This window comes from Podarcis liolepis (assembly GCF_965112155.1).
Source record: "Podarcis liolepis genome assembly, chromosome: 13".
Taxonomy (NCBI): domain Eukaryota; kingdom Metazoa; phylum Chordata; class Lepidosauria; order Squamata; family Lacertidae; genus Podarcis; species Podarcis liolepis.
The window spans coordinates 10,874,527-10,892,341 of NC_139573.1; the positions used below are offsets into that span (position 1 = coordinate 10,874,527).

The 17,815-nt window shown below is 46.0% G+C and overlaps 1 protein-coding gene across 2 annotated transcripts in view; it reads right to left on the bottom strand.

Moving 5' to 3' along the window:
• The window catches only part of RPGRIP1 (RPGR interacting protein 1), a 66,780-nt gene that overhangs the window by 23,758 nt on the left and 25,207 nt on the right, over window positions 1-17,815 (bottom strand). Inside the window, exons 4-11 of one of the 2 annotated variants that reach the window (XM_083471089.1) lie at window positions 15,618-15,677; window positions 14,421-14,559; window positions 12,129-12,436; window positions 9,772-9,871; window positions 8,385-8,510; window positions 6,649-6,754; window positions 5,504-5,527; window positions 5,247-5,393 (exon numbers count right to left, since the gene is read on the bottom strand). In XM_083471089.1, the coding sequence (XP_083327215.1) occupies window positions 5,247-5,393; window positions 5,504-5,527; window positions 6,649-6,754; window positions 8,385-8,510; window positions 9,772-9,871; window positions 12,129-12,436; window positions 14,421-14,559; window positions 15,618-15,677 (1,010 nt within the window). Of the gene's footprint in view, window positions 1-5,246; window positions 5,394-5,503; window positions 5,528-6,648; window positions 6,755-8,384; window positions 8,511-9,771; window positions 9,872-12,128; window positions 12,437-14,420; window positions 14,560-15,617; window positions 17,677-17,815 lie in introns of those variants that run through there. The other variant, XM_083471090.1, reaches the window with a different exon arrangement.

Sequence of the window (17,815 nt, forward strand, 5' to 3'; positions counted from 1 at the left end):
CGCACATTAGATCCTCCTTTCCCACACTGGATTCCGTCTTTCCCGTTTCTCTGCATGTGGCAAACACCTCCTAAATGCCGACCGCTGTGCAAAACTACACACAGTGATCAGGACGAGACATTAAAAAAGAACCAAGTCGCTTCTTTCTAACCAGATGTTCTTCCACTTCACACGTCCTTTTAAACCCATATTTATAAAATAACAAGGCGGCTGTTCAAAGCATATGTTTGATTGAATTAGGCTACTCATCTGGTGCCTTTGAAAGGCTGGCTGCTGATGAAATATTTATTTCATTTTCCTCATTTCCCCCCTCACAGCTCCCCCAAACTGTCCCCCCTCCCACTCGCCGAGAACTGTTTTCAAAAACTGCCGACGTGGAGCAAAGAGAATGATGCCTTTTTAAGGGGGCGGGGGGGGATGCTATTATAACCAGAGCTACAGAATCATTTGGGGGCATGAATATTCTTCAAGGCACAGAGCACCTAGAGTCCTTTTAAATATTTCTAACTTTCACTCTCTCTGCTACTCCATGGTGCTACATTAGCAACACGGATATCTCATCAGCAAAAATGTAGCTTCCTCTGGGGGAGAGGAAAGCTGTTGATTGGCGCCTCTCTCTCTCTCTCTTAAAGCAAAATTCGAATACATAGTTAAAGGATACCTTTAATAGGACAACCAAAGCTCACAGTGTGATATGTGAACTTCCTGACCACTCAAGACTGTTTCCCAAGTTGATGCTCAAAACATATTTTTTTTAAGTTACACTAGCTTGTCTGCAGGAGTTGCTGAAAGGAGGCATCCCTCCAAGTGCTGTAAGGACTCCACTCCAGATTTATGTGGAGTTTACTCCTCTTCCTTTTCTTCTCCAGAAGATGCCACACAAGGCAGTGGGTAAGGATTTTTGCTCGGGTTTACTCCCACAGCTTTTCTCAAGAATCAGTAGAGCTGCAAGGCAGCAGAAGTTTAGGATCAGAGTTTTCCTTCTCCTAGATATTCATAATAATAATAATGGTTTGAAATTTAAGACTCCCCCCCCCCCAAGGAAAAGGCACTTTCTTGCCCTGCCCGTGGACCAGGAGGTCGCGGCGAGCGAGGCCTTCAGCAGCGGGGCCCTTATTTGCACTGCCAGCCTGACCTTCACCCTCTTACATATAGAGAGGAAAGGAGACGCGGAGGTGCAAAGGCTTGCGGGGCAGAAGTAAGCCCCGCTGAGTTCATCAGGGGTGCCAACGTGAATACAGTATGATATGGGGGGGGGAGGCAAGTAAACCCCGCCCTGCATAGTTGATCACATTGGCAATGCCCATCAACTGGGAGACTGGCCCCCTCAAATGTTTTATTGGGGGACCTGAAGCAGTGGCGTAGCGTGGGGGTGCAGGGGGGCCGGGCGCAACATCTTGGGGGGGGCGCACTCGCACTCGAGTGCTAAAATCCACGGGTTAGGGGGCACAAATTATTTGCCTTGCCCCGGGTGCTGACAACCCACGCTACGCCACTGGTCATCGGCTCCGGTTGTTGCCTTTCTCCACCGAGGTCGGTGGACCTTGCGCCCGGTGGACATGAGCCAACAGTGTGACGCGGCAGCTAAAAAAGCCAATGCAATTCTGGGCTGCATCAATAGGAGTATAGCATCTAGATCAAGGGAAGTAATAGTGCCACTGTATTCTGCTCTGGTCAGACCTCACCTGGAGTACTGTGTCCAGTTCTGGGCACCACAGTTCAAGAAGGACACTGACAAACTGGAACGTGTCCAGAGGAGGGCAACCCAAATGATCAAAGGCCTGGAAACGATGCCTTATGAGGAACGGCTAAGGGAGCTGGGCATGTTTAGCCTGGAGAAGAGGAGGTTAAGGGGTGATATGATAGCCATGTTCAAATATGTAAAAGGATGTCACATAGAGGAGGGAGAAAGGTTGTTTTCTGCTGCTCCAGAGAAGCGGACACGGAGCAATGGATCCAAACTACAAGAAAGAAGATTCCACCTAAACATTAGGAAGAACTTCCTGACAGTAAGAGCTGTTCGACAGTGGAATTTGCTGCCAAGGAGTGTGGTGGAGTCTCCTCCTTTGGAGGTCTTTAAGCAGAGGCTTGACAACCATATGTCAGGAGTGCTCTGATGGTGTTTCCTGCTTGGCAGGGGGTTGGACTCGATGGCCCTTGTGGTCTCTTCCAACTCTATGATTCTATGATTCTATGACCCCGAGCCTAGGCTTCCTTCCCGCACCCCGCTTTCCGAAGACCGCACACCAGTTGGGCCAGTACATATTCCCCTCCCGTGACTGGAGCGGAATAGCCCTTTCTCTTCTTCCCCAACCCTTGTCGTTGGAGGAGTCCCTCAGTCCCTCGCTTTGCTGCCTCCTCCCCCCCCCCCAAAGCTTGGAGGTTCCCCGGCAAGGGGGAGGGAAAAAAATTGAAAGTTACACTTTCGTGCGTCCCTCCCGGCGTGACGCTGCGCGCTGACGTCACGGGGCTGTAATGGTGGTGTGCCTCGAGATTTTTTTCATCAAACAAGTGTGCCTTTGCCCAAAAAAGGTTGGGAAACACTGCTCTATACTGCTGCGCATCACCAGAGTGAAAAGCAGCATTTCTTGCCTTTAACAGAAGATACACATCCCTGTTTAGCCAGGGCTTGTTGTTAGGGAACACCCGTATTTGTTTGGTGGTAGTAACAACATCAATGCAGCTTTTAACGTAAAACAGTACTGTTGAAGCATATGTGTCCACATTATTCTCTTCAAAAAGCGACCACTCGGTGCTCCGAAAGCAGTCTTGGAGTTGCTCAGATGCACCTACTGGCCACACTCGTATCTCTCTAGTTGATGGTCTAATTCTGCGTACGAGAGGTCTATATGATGGTATCATAAGTAAGGATATGTGGTCTGACTGCCCCAAATTGGGCAGGGGCTTGGTCTTGTATCCATGCATGATGTTACTATATACTCGGTCCAAGGTGTTTCCCCCCCTAGTGGGACAATCAACATACTGGTGGAACTTAGGGAGCACAGTCCTTAAATCGGCTCGGTTGAAATCACCAGCAACCACAAGTGCTCCATCCGGGTGGGCCCGCTGCTGTCTGCTAATAGCAGTCAGCAGGTGGCCCATAGCTGTAGTTGTGTTTGCATCAGGAGGTATATACACCGCTGTTATTATAACAACATTAAACTCACGTGGCAAGTAAAAAGGGCGGCACTTCACCACTAGGTACTCCAAGTCAGGAGAGCAATGCGTGTCCATTTGTTTAATGTCCGAGCTCCAGTTGTTGTTTATATAAACGCAAATTCCTCCTCCTCTGCTCTTCCCGGATTTGGCGGTTCTATCCGCTCTAATTACTGAGCGTCCTTCTAGCTGCAGAAGTCCCTGTGGAAAGGAGGGATCCAGCCACGTCTCTAAAAGGACCATAACACAACAGTCCCAGATACTTTTCTGCCGAGAGGTAATAAGTTCCAACTCCTCTACCTTGTTGGGTAAGGATCTCACATTTGATACAAGGAGACTTGGCAATGCAGGCTTGTGGGGATTTTTACCTAGCCTCACTCGTAGTCCAGCCCTGCAACCCCTCTTCTGCTTGCGCCCTCTCCGTTTCCTTTTCTTTCTGGCAAGGAGAGCAAGGGGAGTATCCCAAGAATGTGCAAGATATGGAGGCTCTCTGATAAGCTCAGCTGGAATGTTGTAGGTTGAGACCTCCTGGTTGCAGCCTTCCCCTCTGCCGATACTTAAGAGCTCTTGACGACTATAAATTACTTGTGCCTGAGTATTCACAGTCCATAGCAGCAATAAGTTCACAGATAAAAATAAAACACAAATCACTGAATACCGGTCTTCGGAGTGCCGAGCCGCTGCAAGTGCTTGCGCCGCCATCTTGCTCCTCCGCTAAACTGCTTATCAGCTGATCCGATAAGCTGATAAGCCGCTAAAAGCCGCTAAAAGCTGCTAATAGCGCTAATCCTCTAATCCGTCAATGGGCTTGCTTTGCAAGACGAAAAAACCGCTAGACGAAGAGAATCACTGAACGGATTCTTTTCATCTTGCGAGGCACCACTGTAGAAAAATTGGGGTGTTTGGCTTTTGCTGCTCAACTCCCCAAGGGACTGAGTCTGCCTAAGTCCATGATAGGTCAGAGATGAATGGATAGAGGCAGGAAACAGTGACAGCAAGGCAAGATCTTCATTTTTTATGTTGGAACAGAGTTCCCTCCCCTCCTAGCAAGGAGGCTAGAGAGACCCAGAACCAAGAAGAAACATCTCTTTTAAGGGTTTGCATTTTGGCACGGAGAAGAAGCACATCCCCTCTACAAACAGTCAGAAATGGCATCACAGGTAAGGTAGGGTTGCTGTGGCTCAGGCAGGCCAAGGTGTGATATTTCTGAGAATTTAGCAAGTTTTTCCATAGTTCCAGACACAGTTTACACAAAGCATTAGCATTTGATACGACAATAAAGATACCCTTCACACATCCCTCAATGCAGAGCATCTGAGCAAACAATGACAACTAATATGAAGGAGGTTTGTAGATATAGGAGAGGAATCCCTTCAGGAACATCCCCGGATTGCTATCTGCCTATGTGTTCTCAGGCAAGAGGGATTAAGGAGGCAGAGGAAATATTTAGAGTCTTTAAGAGAGCCAAGATGGTTTTTGGATTGCTCTCCTGTACTGTTTAGACATGTGGTTTATATACTTATGCAATGCTTTTTTCTGGGGGGACGCAGGGGTGCGCATACCCCTAAACATTTTGTGAATCTAAGTTTGGCCTCATTGAGGGGCAGTATTTCAATGCAAGAAGGAAAATGAGAGTACCCCCTAAACATTTTTTTAAAAGAAAAAAAGCACCGTATGTGTCTTTTCCTTGTGCAATTATCAACGTTTATTCTATATTTGAGACCTTAGAATTCCTACAACAGAAATTAAGCCAATGTCCAGACTTCAACATTCAAAAATGTACCACCTGACAGATATCTCAGGGGCATATCACACATATCCCCATTGTTGTTTTTTTCTGGAGGTACACATACCTGTACCTCTAAACATTTTGTGAATCTTTGTACTTTTGTCCATTTACTGTATTTATTTTCCCCAATTTGAACTATAAAATGGTGATTTTCTTGAGTAAAAATGAAAGTACCCCCTTTTTAAAGAAAAAAAAGCACTGTATATCTCAGCATAGAAATGGTTTCAATAAAAATAAAAGACTGAAGTTTGAGAAGTATGATAGAAGCATTTTCTTCTGGATTATTTCTGACACGACTTACATCTTCCAGCATTCCCTGCAGTGGAGAAAGGATTTCTACTTGGCTCTCCAAGGCTGCCACCTTCTGACTCTCCTCCCTGAGGTGGGCATTCAGCTTTTCGACCTGAGCTAGCAAGGCCTCGCTGGCTGACCTCAATGCCTCTTGGTTCTGGAGAAGCAAAGAAGAAGGGAAAGATTCATGAGATCTAGAACCTTGAGGGACCGTTGAGTCCCAATCCCCCAATGCTGCCACCACCAAACAGAACTGGAGAAAGTTACCTGCTGGAGCTGAGTCTCGTAAGCCTGGAGAAATAGCAAGCAAAGGGCTGGATTATTGGGGTGGATGAGGAAAAAAGTACCTTCCTTGTCGGAAGTCACATATATGAAGGAAAACGGAGTCTCTATACCATGGGTAGGCAAACTAAGGCCCGGATCCGGCTCAATCGCCTTCGAAATCCGGCCCGTGGACAGTCTGGGAATCAGCGTGTTTTTACATGAGTAGAATGTGTCCTTTTATTTAAAATGCATCTCTGGGTTACTTGTGGGGCATAGGAATTCATTCATTCCCCCCCACCCCCACCCCCAAAATAGTCCGGCCCCTCACAAGGACTGAGGGACAGTGGACCGGCCCCCTGCTAAAAAAGTTTGCTGACCCTTGCTCTATACTGTCAAATAATTGAATCATTGAATGCATTTTTCACTCCGCTGTAGCCCTCAGGTCCCCACTGAGCTCTATCGCTGCCCTCAAAGCCTTTCTGCCGGCTCTGTGTCGCGGACGACACTTAGCACACCGCCATTCTCCTCTGCAGCGGACCGGAAGTCCAACAGTTCCCAGGAATCTTATGGGGAAGTCATGTGGTGTGCGTGCAACAGTAGTTTGTGGGGATCAGGGTCCCTCACATTCCCTCACAATCTGTTTTTAAATAATTTGGGCTGGATCTAAACAGCTATTAAAAACGCTCTGAAAACGATCTGCAAAAAACACAAACCGTTGCAAAGCTCACAACTAAAAATATCGTTGAGATCACGGATGAGGAACCTTAGGTCTAGGGCTCAAATGTGGCCTTCACTAGCACTGCTTCCTTCCCCAACCGCAAGTGTTTTTGCCTTGCTAGACTTTGCCCTAGAATTTTGATAATGCCGCTTCCTTGCTTGGATGGAGAAGAGAGCGAGGTGCCTTGTGAGTGTGTGTGTGTGTGTGTGTGTGTGTGTAAGAACTAGCCTACTGCACAAAGGCAAAACGTACATCCATTATCCCACCCACTTTTGCCTCTGACGGCCCCAAGTTGACATTGGCCTGCATCCCTTGGGAGGGCTCAGAAGATAAGCAGTATGTCTGTGTGAAATGGTTTGGCTTGGGGAGAAGCCCAGGGGCCAGAGAGTGAAACCCAGTGGGCTGCATTTGACTACGTGGCAGGACTCACTTCCTGTAAGCCAGCAAACTGGGCTTTGGTTACCACCAGTTCTGAATTCTTGGCTCTCAGAAGCTTCTGCAGACGAATCATCTCCACGTTTTCCTGGATGGCGGCTCTGGAACGGCAAAACAGACAAATAGGTGTTGATTACTGACATTTATTAAGGACCGGAAACTTCTTGCAGACTTTTTGCCTAAGAGAGAAAATGAGCTTGTAATGTCTGGATTTGAAGATTGGAAAAAAAAATTGGCTTATAGAAAATAGAATAGCTGGATGTCAATACTATATTTAGCTGACGGACAGAGTCTTTTTATCTTTTCCCATTTTCTTTACTTTTTCTCTCACTCTTCCCCCCCCTTTTTTCCTTCTTCTTTCTGCCCCTGTTCCTCTTTAGATCACTGTAGTTTTTTTTAAAGTATTTCTTTTATTCTGGTGTGTTTTAAATAGGTACTTTGTACTGAACTTTTGGTATTAATAAAAATAGATTTTAAATAATCATCAAAAAGAAATAGATTGTCTTGTTAGGTCTGTGTTGGGTAAAGAGACCAGCATTAAATTTGAAATCCACCAGCCAGCACTTATCTGTCCTTCCTTTCTCCTTCCCTCAAGAGAAGAAAAGGGCTGGAAACTACTTTAGGTTAATAAATTGGGGTGGGGGTGGGGCGTGGTTGTAACAAAATACTTTCCAGCCATTTCTGCTATTGCATACAGATACAGTGGTACCTTGGGTTAAGCACTTAATTCGTTCCGGAGGTCTGTTCTTAACCTGAAACTGTTCTAGACCTGAAGCATTACTTTAGCCAATGGGGCCTTCTGCTGCTGCCGTGCTGCCACTGCACAATTTCTGTTCTCATCCTGAAGCAAAGTTCTTGACCCGAGGTAATATCTCTGGGTTAGTGGAGTCTGTAACCTGAAGTGTATGTAACCTGAAGCGTATGTGGTATGAGGTACCACTGTATCTGAATTTTTATGTTCCTGATGAACCAAGAAGTTAAAATAAAGGTTTGTTTAATTTATTTTACAAAATTCATGTACCACGTAGGTACATGTACCATGTAGGAAAACACCCAATCTCAAAACTGTTTACAGTAAATAAAACAATAAAATTATCAGTAATAACCCATGAAAAACAACATTCAAAAAATAATTAAGATCAATGACAAGCCAAAACTAAGATTAAAACACATGTCAACACTCCCAGTTTACAAACCTCTATATCTTATCAACGAGTCATGTTTGGTTTTCCCCGTTTTAAACTCAAGCCTGAAAATATATACCGTATTTTTCGCCCCATAGGACGCACCAGCCCATAGGACGCATCAAGTTTTTTGGGGGGGAAATAAAGGGGAAAAAAATTATTTCCCCCCCCCCCAGGCGCTTGTGGGGCCGGCAGCGGGGAGAAGCGCTCTTCTCCCCGCAGCCCGCCTTCAGCTCAGGTCCGGGGACAGCAGAGAGACATGCTTGTGCGCACCGACCCCTCTCGCTCTCCTGGCTTCAGCGAAAGCCTGCATTCGCCCCATAGGACGCACACACATTTCCCCTTCATTTTTGGAGGGGAAAAAGTGCGTCCTATAGGGCGAAAAATACGGTACTTTGACATCCCAGAATCTGGTTCTCTCCGGAACGGATTAAGTTTGATTTAAGTGTTTTGGTGAGAAATGGAACAAGAGTTGAGAAGACCTTAAAACAAGAGCTAGAGAGACTGATTTAACATGGACCAAATAAGCATTGTGCAGGCATTGTACCGGCGTTCCCGGACCTCTAGGTGGCGCTGCAGGGAGCGGGCGCTTTCTGGGTCCGTATCTCTGCCATGTGTGGAACTCAGCGACTCAGGATCCAGTTCCAACGCTGCAAGGACCAGGCTCTGGCTACTGAAAGGAAGAAAACAAAAATAGCTGCTCCGTTTCCAGCTCATTGTCCTTGGGAAAGTGGGAAGAGGAGAGGATCCAGTTAACATTTGCATGCATTAACGTTATTTATTTATTTATTTATTTATTTATTATGTCATTCCTTCCCATCTCAAAGTGATTTACAATATAATGACATGTATATAAAACAGTGACAAAGTGTAAGCAGATGAAAACATTAGCAGGATTACAATAACACCTGTAATGTAGCAGAGAAGCGGACACGGAGCAATGGATCCAAACTACAAGAAAGAAGATTCCACCTAAACATTAGGAAGAACTTCCTGACAGTAAGAGCTGTTTGACAGTGGAATTTGCTGCCAAGGAGTGTGGTGGAGTCTCCTTTTTTGGAGGTCTTTAAGCAGAGGCTTGACAACCATATGTCAGGAGTGCTCTGGTGGTGTTTCCTGCTTGGCACGGGGTTGGACTCGATGGCCCTTGTGGTCTCTTCCAGCTCTATGATTCTATGATTCTATAAGTACTATGGAGACAATGGAATTACTGTGGTGCCTTGGGTTAAATACCATATTTTTTGCTCTTGAGGACGCACCAGACCACGAGACGCACCTAGTTTTTGGAGGAGGAAAACAAGAAAAAAAATATATTCTGAATTGCAGAAGCCAGAACAGCAAGTGGGATCGCTGCGCAGTGAAAGCAGCAATCCCTTTTGCTGTCTTGGCTTCTGGGATAGCTGTGCAGCCTGCATTCGCTCCATAAGACGCACACACATTTCCCCTTCCTTTTTAGGAGGGAAAAAGTGAGTCTCATAGAGCAAAAAATACGGTACTTAATTTGTTCCGGAGGTCCGTACTTAACCTGAAACTGTTCTTAACCTGAAGCACTGCTTTAGCTAATGGGACCTGCTGCCGCCGCGCCGCCGGAGTACAATTTCTGTTCTCATCCTGAAGCAAAGTTCTTAACCCGAAGCACTGTTTCAGGGTTTGCGGAGTCTGTAACCTGAAGCGTTTGTAACCTGAAGTGTATGTAACCCGAGGTACCACTGTATATAAAACATAGAAAAGATGCAGCATAAAAGGGTTAAGAATGGGAACCATGAAGGGGAGATGGGAAGTCCAGAGATTCAGAGGAATCTGTAAATGTGGATGTGTATGATTGTATTGTTATAATTTTATACTTCTAAAACCAAATAAAAATTATTTCGAAAGAAAAGAAAAAAATCGCAATGGCCAAATGGTTGAGGGTAGGATGGGCAGGCAAGACTCACAGTCTCTCCGTCTCAACTCGAGATCCCTCCAGAGTGTGATCGCCATAGCGGGCAGGAGCTGTGTGGGTTGGTCTGACCGCCGGCCCTTGAACCCGCATTCCTGCTGGGCCAAAAAATATAAATAATTACGAGCAACACATCATGCGCCTCAGCCCATGCCCTATTGGGTCGCACATTCTACAGAGAAAAACCAGCAGGGTCCACGAAAAGCCGGCGCGATTTGATTCAATGAAGTCTACTGTCATGGGCCAAAGGAATGCACATGGAAGATAGCTAACTCTTTATTGTTAAACGTGGACACTTACAGTTGTTTTTATGGCTTCGAATAACTCTGCACACCACTCTAGCATCTAGGCAACTATTCCCAGGTCTGTGCTCTGTGGAACAGTTGCAGCAACAGACGCTCACTCCCTCTCCCTCAGTTTATGGGCTGCACGCACACAGCTGGAGACTGTGCCTGTGTGAAAGCTGCCTCTGCTCTTCTCTCTTCAGCTCCCTCCTGGTTCTGGGAGACATTGGTGCAGGAGAGGGTGGGGAAGCACCCGGCCCTCCACTTGCCTGAATGCCTCTTCCTCCTCTTCTGATCCATCCTGCGCCCCACCTCCAGCTCCAAAGCTTCCCCTGCCTCCGACTCTTGTCTCCTAGCTGGTACGGTTTCCCACAATTCACTGCCCCCCTCTCCTGAGTCCCCCCACCCCTACTGCTAGTCGCTGACACCTTGTTGCTTCTTCCACCCTTCTGCGAAATGAAATTGTCAGCCAGGAAATTGAGGAATTTGTTAGACCTTCTTTTTTCTTTCCCCCCCCAATATTTTTTTTAAAATATTTTTCATTAAACATACATTCATCACATATTTATCTTTAGCTCTGCCGAGCTTCGGACTTCCCTCCACCCCTTCGGTAAGTATCATATATTTTCTAACATTGCCTATTCTGTATATTTAACTTTATTTTTACCATACGCTGTTAGAGTTATTCTAACCCTGCCAGTGTCTTTTACAATTGTCTCTTATATACACCAAATATTTCCTCCAGCTTTCTTGAAACTTCTGTTTGTCCTGATCTCGTAGTTTTCCTGATACTCTGGCCAGTTCTGTGTAATTCATCATTTTAACCTGCCATTCCATAATGGTAGGTATTACATCTGTTTTCCAATTCTGAGCCAAGATAGTTCTTGCAGCCGTCGTGACATACAGAAAGGTTTTTATCTTTCTTTTTAATTTCCTTCCCTGTCAATCCCAGTAGAAAGGCTTCGAGTTTTTTTTGGAAAAGTGTACTTAAAGATTTTTTTAAGTTCATTGTAAATTAATTCCCAGAAGCCCTTCACTCTACCACAGGTCCACCACATGTGGTAGAGGTTGTTAGACCTGGCATTCTTGGCCTAATTTGAGTTGCAAGAGGTACTGGGGTCGTTGAAGTCTCCCAGGACTACTACATCTCTCCGTTTTGAATGTTTGCTCATCTGTTCAAGAAGGCCTCATCCAAGTCTTCAGCCTGGCTTAGAGGTCCTTAGCAGATATCTACAACAAAGTCACTGTTGTTTCCTTCTCCTCCAAATCTAACCACATATTCTCAACCTGCCTTCCATGCTCTGGGTCTTCACAAGTGTACACATCCTTTACATATAATGCCACTTCTCCTCCCTTTCTGTTTCATCTATTCCTTTTGGACAGGTTATACCTCTCAATTCCTACATTCCAGTAATGAGTATCATCCCACTAAGTTTCTTTTATTATTATTATTTTTTTAAAAATATTTTATGTATGATTTTCAATTTTATACATTTCAATAATTTTGTAATCATTTTAACATGTCAAAACTTGGCTTCCTTCCTCCTCTTTCTGCAGTTCCTTAAATTGATTTTTTTAATATTTTCTGCATATCCAAATTAACTTAATTTGCTCATTTATTCATCTACTTTCAATATATACTCTTATAAAATTGCAGGTTATTACAATAATCCTGCCAGTGTTCTTATCTATTTACAATTTATTTGTAAATATTCAATAAACCATTTCCATTCTTTTATAAAAAGTTTGTTATCTTGATTTCTTATTTTTCCAGTATGTTATGCCATTTCTGTGTATCCCATAAGTTTTTGTATCCATTCTTCTTTTGCTGGGACTTCTGCATCATCCCACTGAGTTTTAGTAACACCTGCCAGGTCATATTTGCTGTCCTGTACTCAATTCGTCTTACTTCTTTCCCATACCCTGTACATTAGTGCAACTGTTGCCCACCCGTCAGCATCCTGCCAGTCCCTGACACTCATTATGTGTCCTTTAACATTGCAAAAACACTGCTCAGCCCAGAACCTCCCTGCCGATGAACACAATACCCCCCACAAGCTCTTTTTACCTTTGCGTACTTTCTCAGGCACTCGCCCAGCAGCTGTGTGTGCCCGCCGAAGTCCTGTGTCTACCCTGGGAGAGACATAGCCGTAAGGGCCGTATCGACCCAAACTCTGCAGCTGGAGCTGCTGCTTGTAGAAGAGCAGGCGGTTCCTTAGACCCTCATTTCGTCTCTCCAGTTCCCGAACCCTCTCCCGAGTCCCTTCCAGGTCCTCCTCCAGGTCCAGGTTTCTTCCAGAGCTTCGGATCCAGCTCCCGGGTCTCCCGTCAACTTGCATTCGCTCGTGGCTGAGCCTTGATAGTTTGGTTCCCATCCTGATAGAGCAAAGGGAGGGAAAGATCCAGTTTTGGCATTCTCAAGAAATAATACATCCTCTGTAATTGGTGTTTATAGGACCACGCTTGAGATTCAAGTTCTGGGCACCACCATTTAAGAAGGCCAAATCATGTTGGAAAAGATTCAGAGAGGGGTCATAGAAAGAAAGATAGAAGTAACCAGATATAGCTAAGTTACAGGGAACCAGGTAGAGGGCCTTCTCGGTAGTGGCACCCGCCCTGTGGAACACCCTCCCACCAGATGTCAAAAAGAACAACAAAACAACAACTACCAGACTTTTAGAAGACATCTGAAGACAGCCATGCTTAGGGAAGCTTTTAATGTTTGATGCATTACTGTATTTTGTTGGAAGCCGCCCAGAGTGGCTGGGAAGCCCAGCCAGGGCGGGGTATAAATAAATTATTATTATTATTATTATTATTATTATTACTATTATTATTACTATTATTATCATTATTATTATCATCAGACTTGGGAAAATATGGCTGATGTGAGATGGTGTGTTGATGGTGCAATCTGAATATGTGTTTTCTGTTATCGCAAAGACTTGTGTGATGGCTAGTCTAAATGCTCATTAGACTGAAGCCCCTTCCTGTCGTGTTGGTTTGGTTTTTTTTAATTTGCAGTGTTGCAATGTTTACATTCTGCCACTAGAGGCCACCATGGTGCTCGTGGCTTCAGCATGCACACAGAGAACACAGTTAGCACGACAGCGACACCTGGTGGCAGAATATAGCATTAGTCTTCACTGAACAGAGGCATTCATGGAACAAAGGAAAGCATTGGTTCAATTGATCTTAATTAATGCAACACTTCCAGTTCTATCGACTGAACTAGACATATAACACAAAACCCAACTGCCACCACCCAGATTAGGGTGGTCGGGAAGTGGGAGAGGAGAGAGGGCTGTGGTTTACAGAGACGATAGGCTACTCTGAACTATGATGACAGGCTGGGATTGATCAGTGGTGAGGGAATGGGCACCTATGTAGACTCAGCAACATTCTCTTTATTACTGTTTGGCACATTGAAGCTGGTCTTGGGTGTGAACTCTAGCTTACTATAATCATTTCTTCAAGACATTAGATTTAAAACACCAATTAACTGAACCATCAGTCAGTTGATTGTGAGTAATGGACAACGCACAATAATATACTCTGACAACGGACGACAATTAAATTAATATCAGCTACTCCAGTGTGAGAGCCCGTGTGGCGTAGTGGTTAAGAGTGGTAGTCTCGTAATCTGGGGAACCGGGTTCGCATCTCCGCTCCTCCACATGCAGCTGCTGGGTGACCTTGGGCTAGTCTTTGAAGTCTCTCAGCCCCACTCACCTCACAGAGTGTTTGTTGTGGGGGAGGAAGGGAAAGGAGAATGTTAGCCGCTTTGAGACTCCTTAAAGCAGTGTTTCCCAACCGGTGTGCCGCGGCACACTACTGTGCCGTGAGACACCGGCTGGTGTGCCGTGGGAGGGAGGCGGGCGAGTCGGGCGGCGAGAGGCGGCGGCGGCGGCGGCGAGGATCCGCGTCGAGCCGGGGGCGGCTCCGCGGTGGTGGTGCCGAGCGGCGGGGCAGCTCGCGCAAAAGGGAGGAGCGCGAGACAGCGGAGGAGGAGGAGGCCGGCATGTCCGGGCAGCAGCAGCAACAGCAGCAGCAGCAACTCCCGGCGACGGCTCCTCCTCCGCCCGCTATCGCCGCCGCCGCCTCAGCTGCCCTCGCTCTGCTGCCTCCTCCCACCCCGGCAAGGGGAAGGGAAAAAACGTTCACTTTTGTGCGTCCCCCCCCCCCGCGTGACGCTGCGCGCTGACGTCACGGGGCGGGGCTTTAATGGTGGTGTGCCGCGAGATTTTTTTCCGGTAAGCAGGTGTGCCGTTGCCCAAAAACGTTTGGGAAACACTGCCTTAAAGGGAGTGAAAGGCGGGATATCAAATCCAAACTCCTCTTCTTCTTCTACTCCCGATACCTTTTGATCCTGTCCTCTTGCTTCTGGGCAAACTCTTTAAGTAGCAGATTTTCATCGTGAAGTCGCAAGAACCCGTCCTCTAGCTCTGTGCGGTTCACTCGGTTGATCTGGCGCCGAGTCCTTGCCAGTGAACCTGATGCTGGGGAGCAGCAAAAGAATTGGGAAGAACATCATCAGCTATGTGGTCTGTTAACAAAGGAAGAAGTTTCTCCCCCTACAGAAATCTTGTAGATTTCGTCATTCATGACGGTCTTCAGGCCTTTGCAGGTGATTCTGCAAATGTTAACTAGGCTGGGAGGGTAGAACCATGTATTGGGTGGAGGTCAAACATGGCTGTAAGCTGATGGTTTTTAATACATTTGCCAAAATTAAGTTTCACCCTCTAGTTGTACTAGGCCAGGCACTTTATCCCCCCAGAGTCCAGGGCTCCAGGTAGCCACCTGGGCTGTCTGCTCCTAAAAATGGCTGTGGTGAGAGTTACTGGCCTAAGACCACAGTGAGTTTCATGGTTGTGGGAGGATTTGAACTTAGGTCTCTCCAGTCCTAGCCCAACACTCTAACTACATAATGCTAGCTCTCTTCATAATGGGAATTATTATGTATAAGGATACAAGGTTCTTGTTGGCCAACCATGTTCTCCTCAATGATACTCTAAGCAATAAAGAGCTGAAGTAGGGCATCGTCACCTCAGTTTCCCCTTTTCCTTTCCAACACACTCAACATCCTGTGCTCAGCTGACCATGCTCAATTCTCATTGGACAGTTGGGGGAGGGTTAATATAGGGTTGCCATATGTCCGGAATATCCTGAACATACCCTGAGTACCGCTGTAGGTAGCAGTGTCCGGGTGGAAATCGGGGAAATGTCTGGGGAAATCTGGGCGTATGGCAACCCATGTTGGCAGAGTAGTTTTGGGTGATCTTCTTTAAAAAACTGTTCAAAAACTTGCCAAAAAAGGCTTCAACAACGTTTTTGTCCGGATTTTCACTTTTTGAGATATGGCAACCCTAGTTAATATGTACTTCTAGAAACCTCAAAGTTCCCCAGTCAGACGGACACTTCCATCTTGTTTCTCAGTATTCCTGCTTCATCTCAATTTTTCTTGGCACGCACCATTAGGGTTTGCTATTAGAGGGAGTGGTTATGTGAAAAGTTTGATACGACGCATAAAGACAGTGAATTTCATGACCTTGCCTACCTTTTATCCATGTTTTCAACCCTTGGGATTTGGCCGGGAGGACAGCAGAAGATGACACATCTGGAGGAAAGGGGGTTTGGAGATAGAGATAATAATATAATAATTTAATAATAATTTATTATTTATACCCTGCCCATCTGGCTGGGTTTCCCCAGCCACTCTGGGCAGCTTCCAACCGAATATTAAAAACAATAGAGAGTAGAGTTATCAATAGATAAAGCCATTCTTGCATAAAGAACATGGGTTTATGCATGGAGAGGGGGAGATTGGGGGAAGAAGAATTGCACAGACAAACCCACTGCATAACAACATAGTAATAAGAGTTTGGGGCAGGTAGGATATACGTGGGGGCCTCCTTCGAATTCCTGCATCCAGGAAGTGTTGTAATCTAAGCAAGGATTCAAATTCCTGGAATAGCCAGGCTAGCTTCCTGGTGAGGTAATGACCTACATTGGGGATGTTAAGATAACAAAGGAAGCAACTCTGTGCCAGATGACAAATGGGTGGGAGCCTCTCTCCCTCAGCTTGCTGATAGTTAGAAAAACAGAGGAGTTTTGAGTTACGTGAGCTAGAAGGTGGAGGCAAGAGAACCATGTCTGATTTCTGCTGGAATCCAAGGCTTCTGGGTCTATGGGAAAAGCAACACCTTTTGGGTGTGTGTGCTGATGCTGTGATCCTGTACAGCGTAGACTCAGGTTGCACCTACGCGTAAATAAACCATATATTCTAAAGACACCACAGGGTCTGCTGTGCCTCATATTCTCAGGAAGAAACACAAACCCTGGGTGACCGACTGGAACCCCTGGAATCTCGCACAGCTCAGAGATGGGGGCGGTGGGCACAGTGTTGTAATGTGGGTTGCCAGCAGCCAGGGCAAGGAAAGTATTGCGCTGTCACTGCCACGGTAGACTATCCCCCCCCCGCCACCGCTATACTTCTTGGCATGCCACAAAAGAAAGCGGGTTTGTCTTTATTTACCAACCCTCTTTTTGCATAAGGGTACCCTGTAGGGAAAGGGATGCAGGTGGCGCTGTGGGTTAAAATCACAGAGACTAGGGCTTGCCGATCAGAAGGTCGGCGGTTCAAATCCCCGCGATGGGGTGAGCTCCTGTTGCTTGGTACCTGCTCCTGCCAACCTAGCAGTTCAAAAGCACACCAGTGCAAGTAGATAAATAGGTACCGCTCCGGCGGGAAGGTAAACGGCTTTTCTGTGCGCTACTCTGGTTCGCCAGAAGCGGCTTAGTCATGCTGGCCACATGACCCGGAAGCTGTACGCCAGCTCCCTTGGCCAATAAAGTGAGATGAGCGCCACAACCCCAGAGTTGTCAGTGACTGGACCTAATGGTCAGGGGTCCCTTTACCCTTTACCCTGTAGGGCCATACCCTCTTAGCCTGTCCAGCTAAGAGGGAGTTTCTGAGCCCTTTTTTCAAAGAACCTTCCTTCCAATTCTAGAAACACAGCAACATAGGAAGCTGCCTTGTGCTGAACCAAACAATTGCACCATTTATCTACCTTGACCAGCAACTGCTCTTGAGGGTTCCAGACTCTCCTGGCCCTACCTAAAGATGCCAGGGATTGACTCTGGAACCTTTTGCATGCAAAGCAGATGCTCTCCCACTGAGCTATAGACCTGAATTCATCACTATACACCTACATGTTCATGCTCTGCTTGCACACAGCTCAAACGTCTTGAAGGGAGCTTGCATCAAGTTTTGGAAAGGCAGGACCAAAAGTGAAACTGGGAGAATATCAACCTGAATTTCACATTGCACCACACTCTTTGCAAATATTATCTGTGCAGCAAAGGACACCTTCAATTTCCGGTATTGCACTGTGGAAATGTCAGAATGCAGTATTTAAGGAATTTAAGCTTCCTTGAGCAGGGGAAGCAAGGGAGAAAAGTTGCTAGTCCTTTGGGCCGCAAAGACAATCTGTCGAAATATGATTAAACTGAATGAGATATACAAGAGGGGACAGATCAGGAAATTCATGGGTCAAGAAGTGGTGGAATTTCAGTATCCTGCAAAGTTTACTCCTTTGCATGACTGTGGTAATAACAACCCAAAATGACCAAATTGATGTGGATTTACATAATTTATTCCAGTTGCAGAATTAAACTTTTCCTGACACGGAATCTGAATTCCATTCGCAGTTCTGTTTATGAAAGTTTCAGAGTGAGCAACACAACTATTGTAGC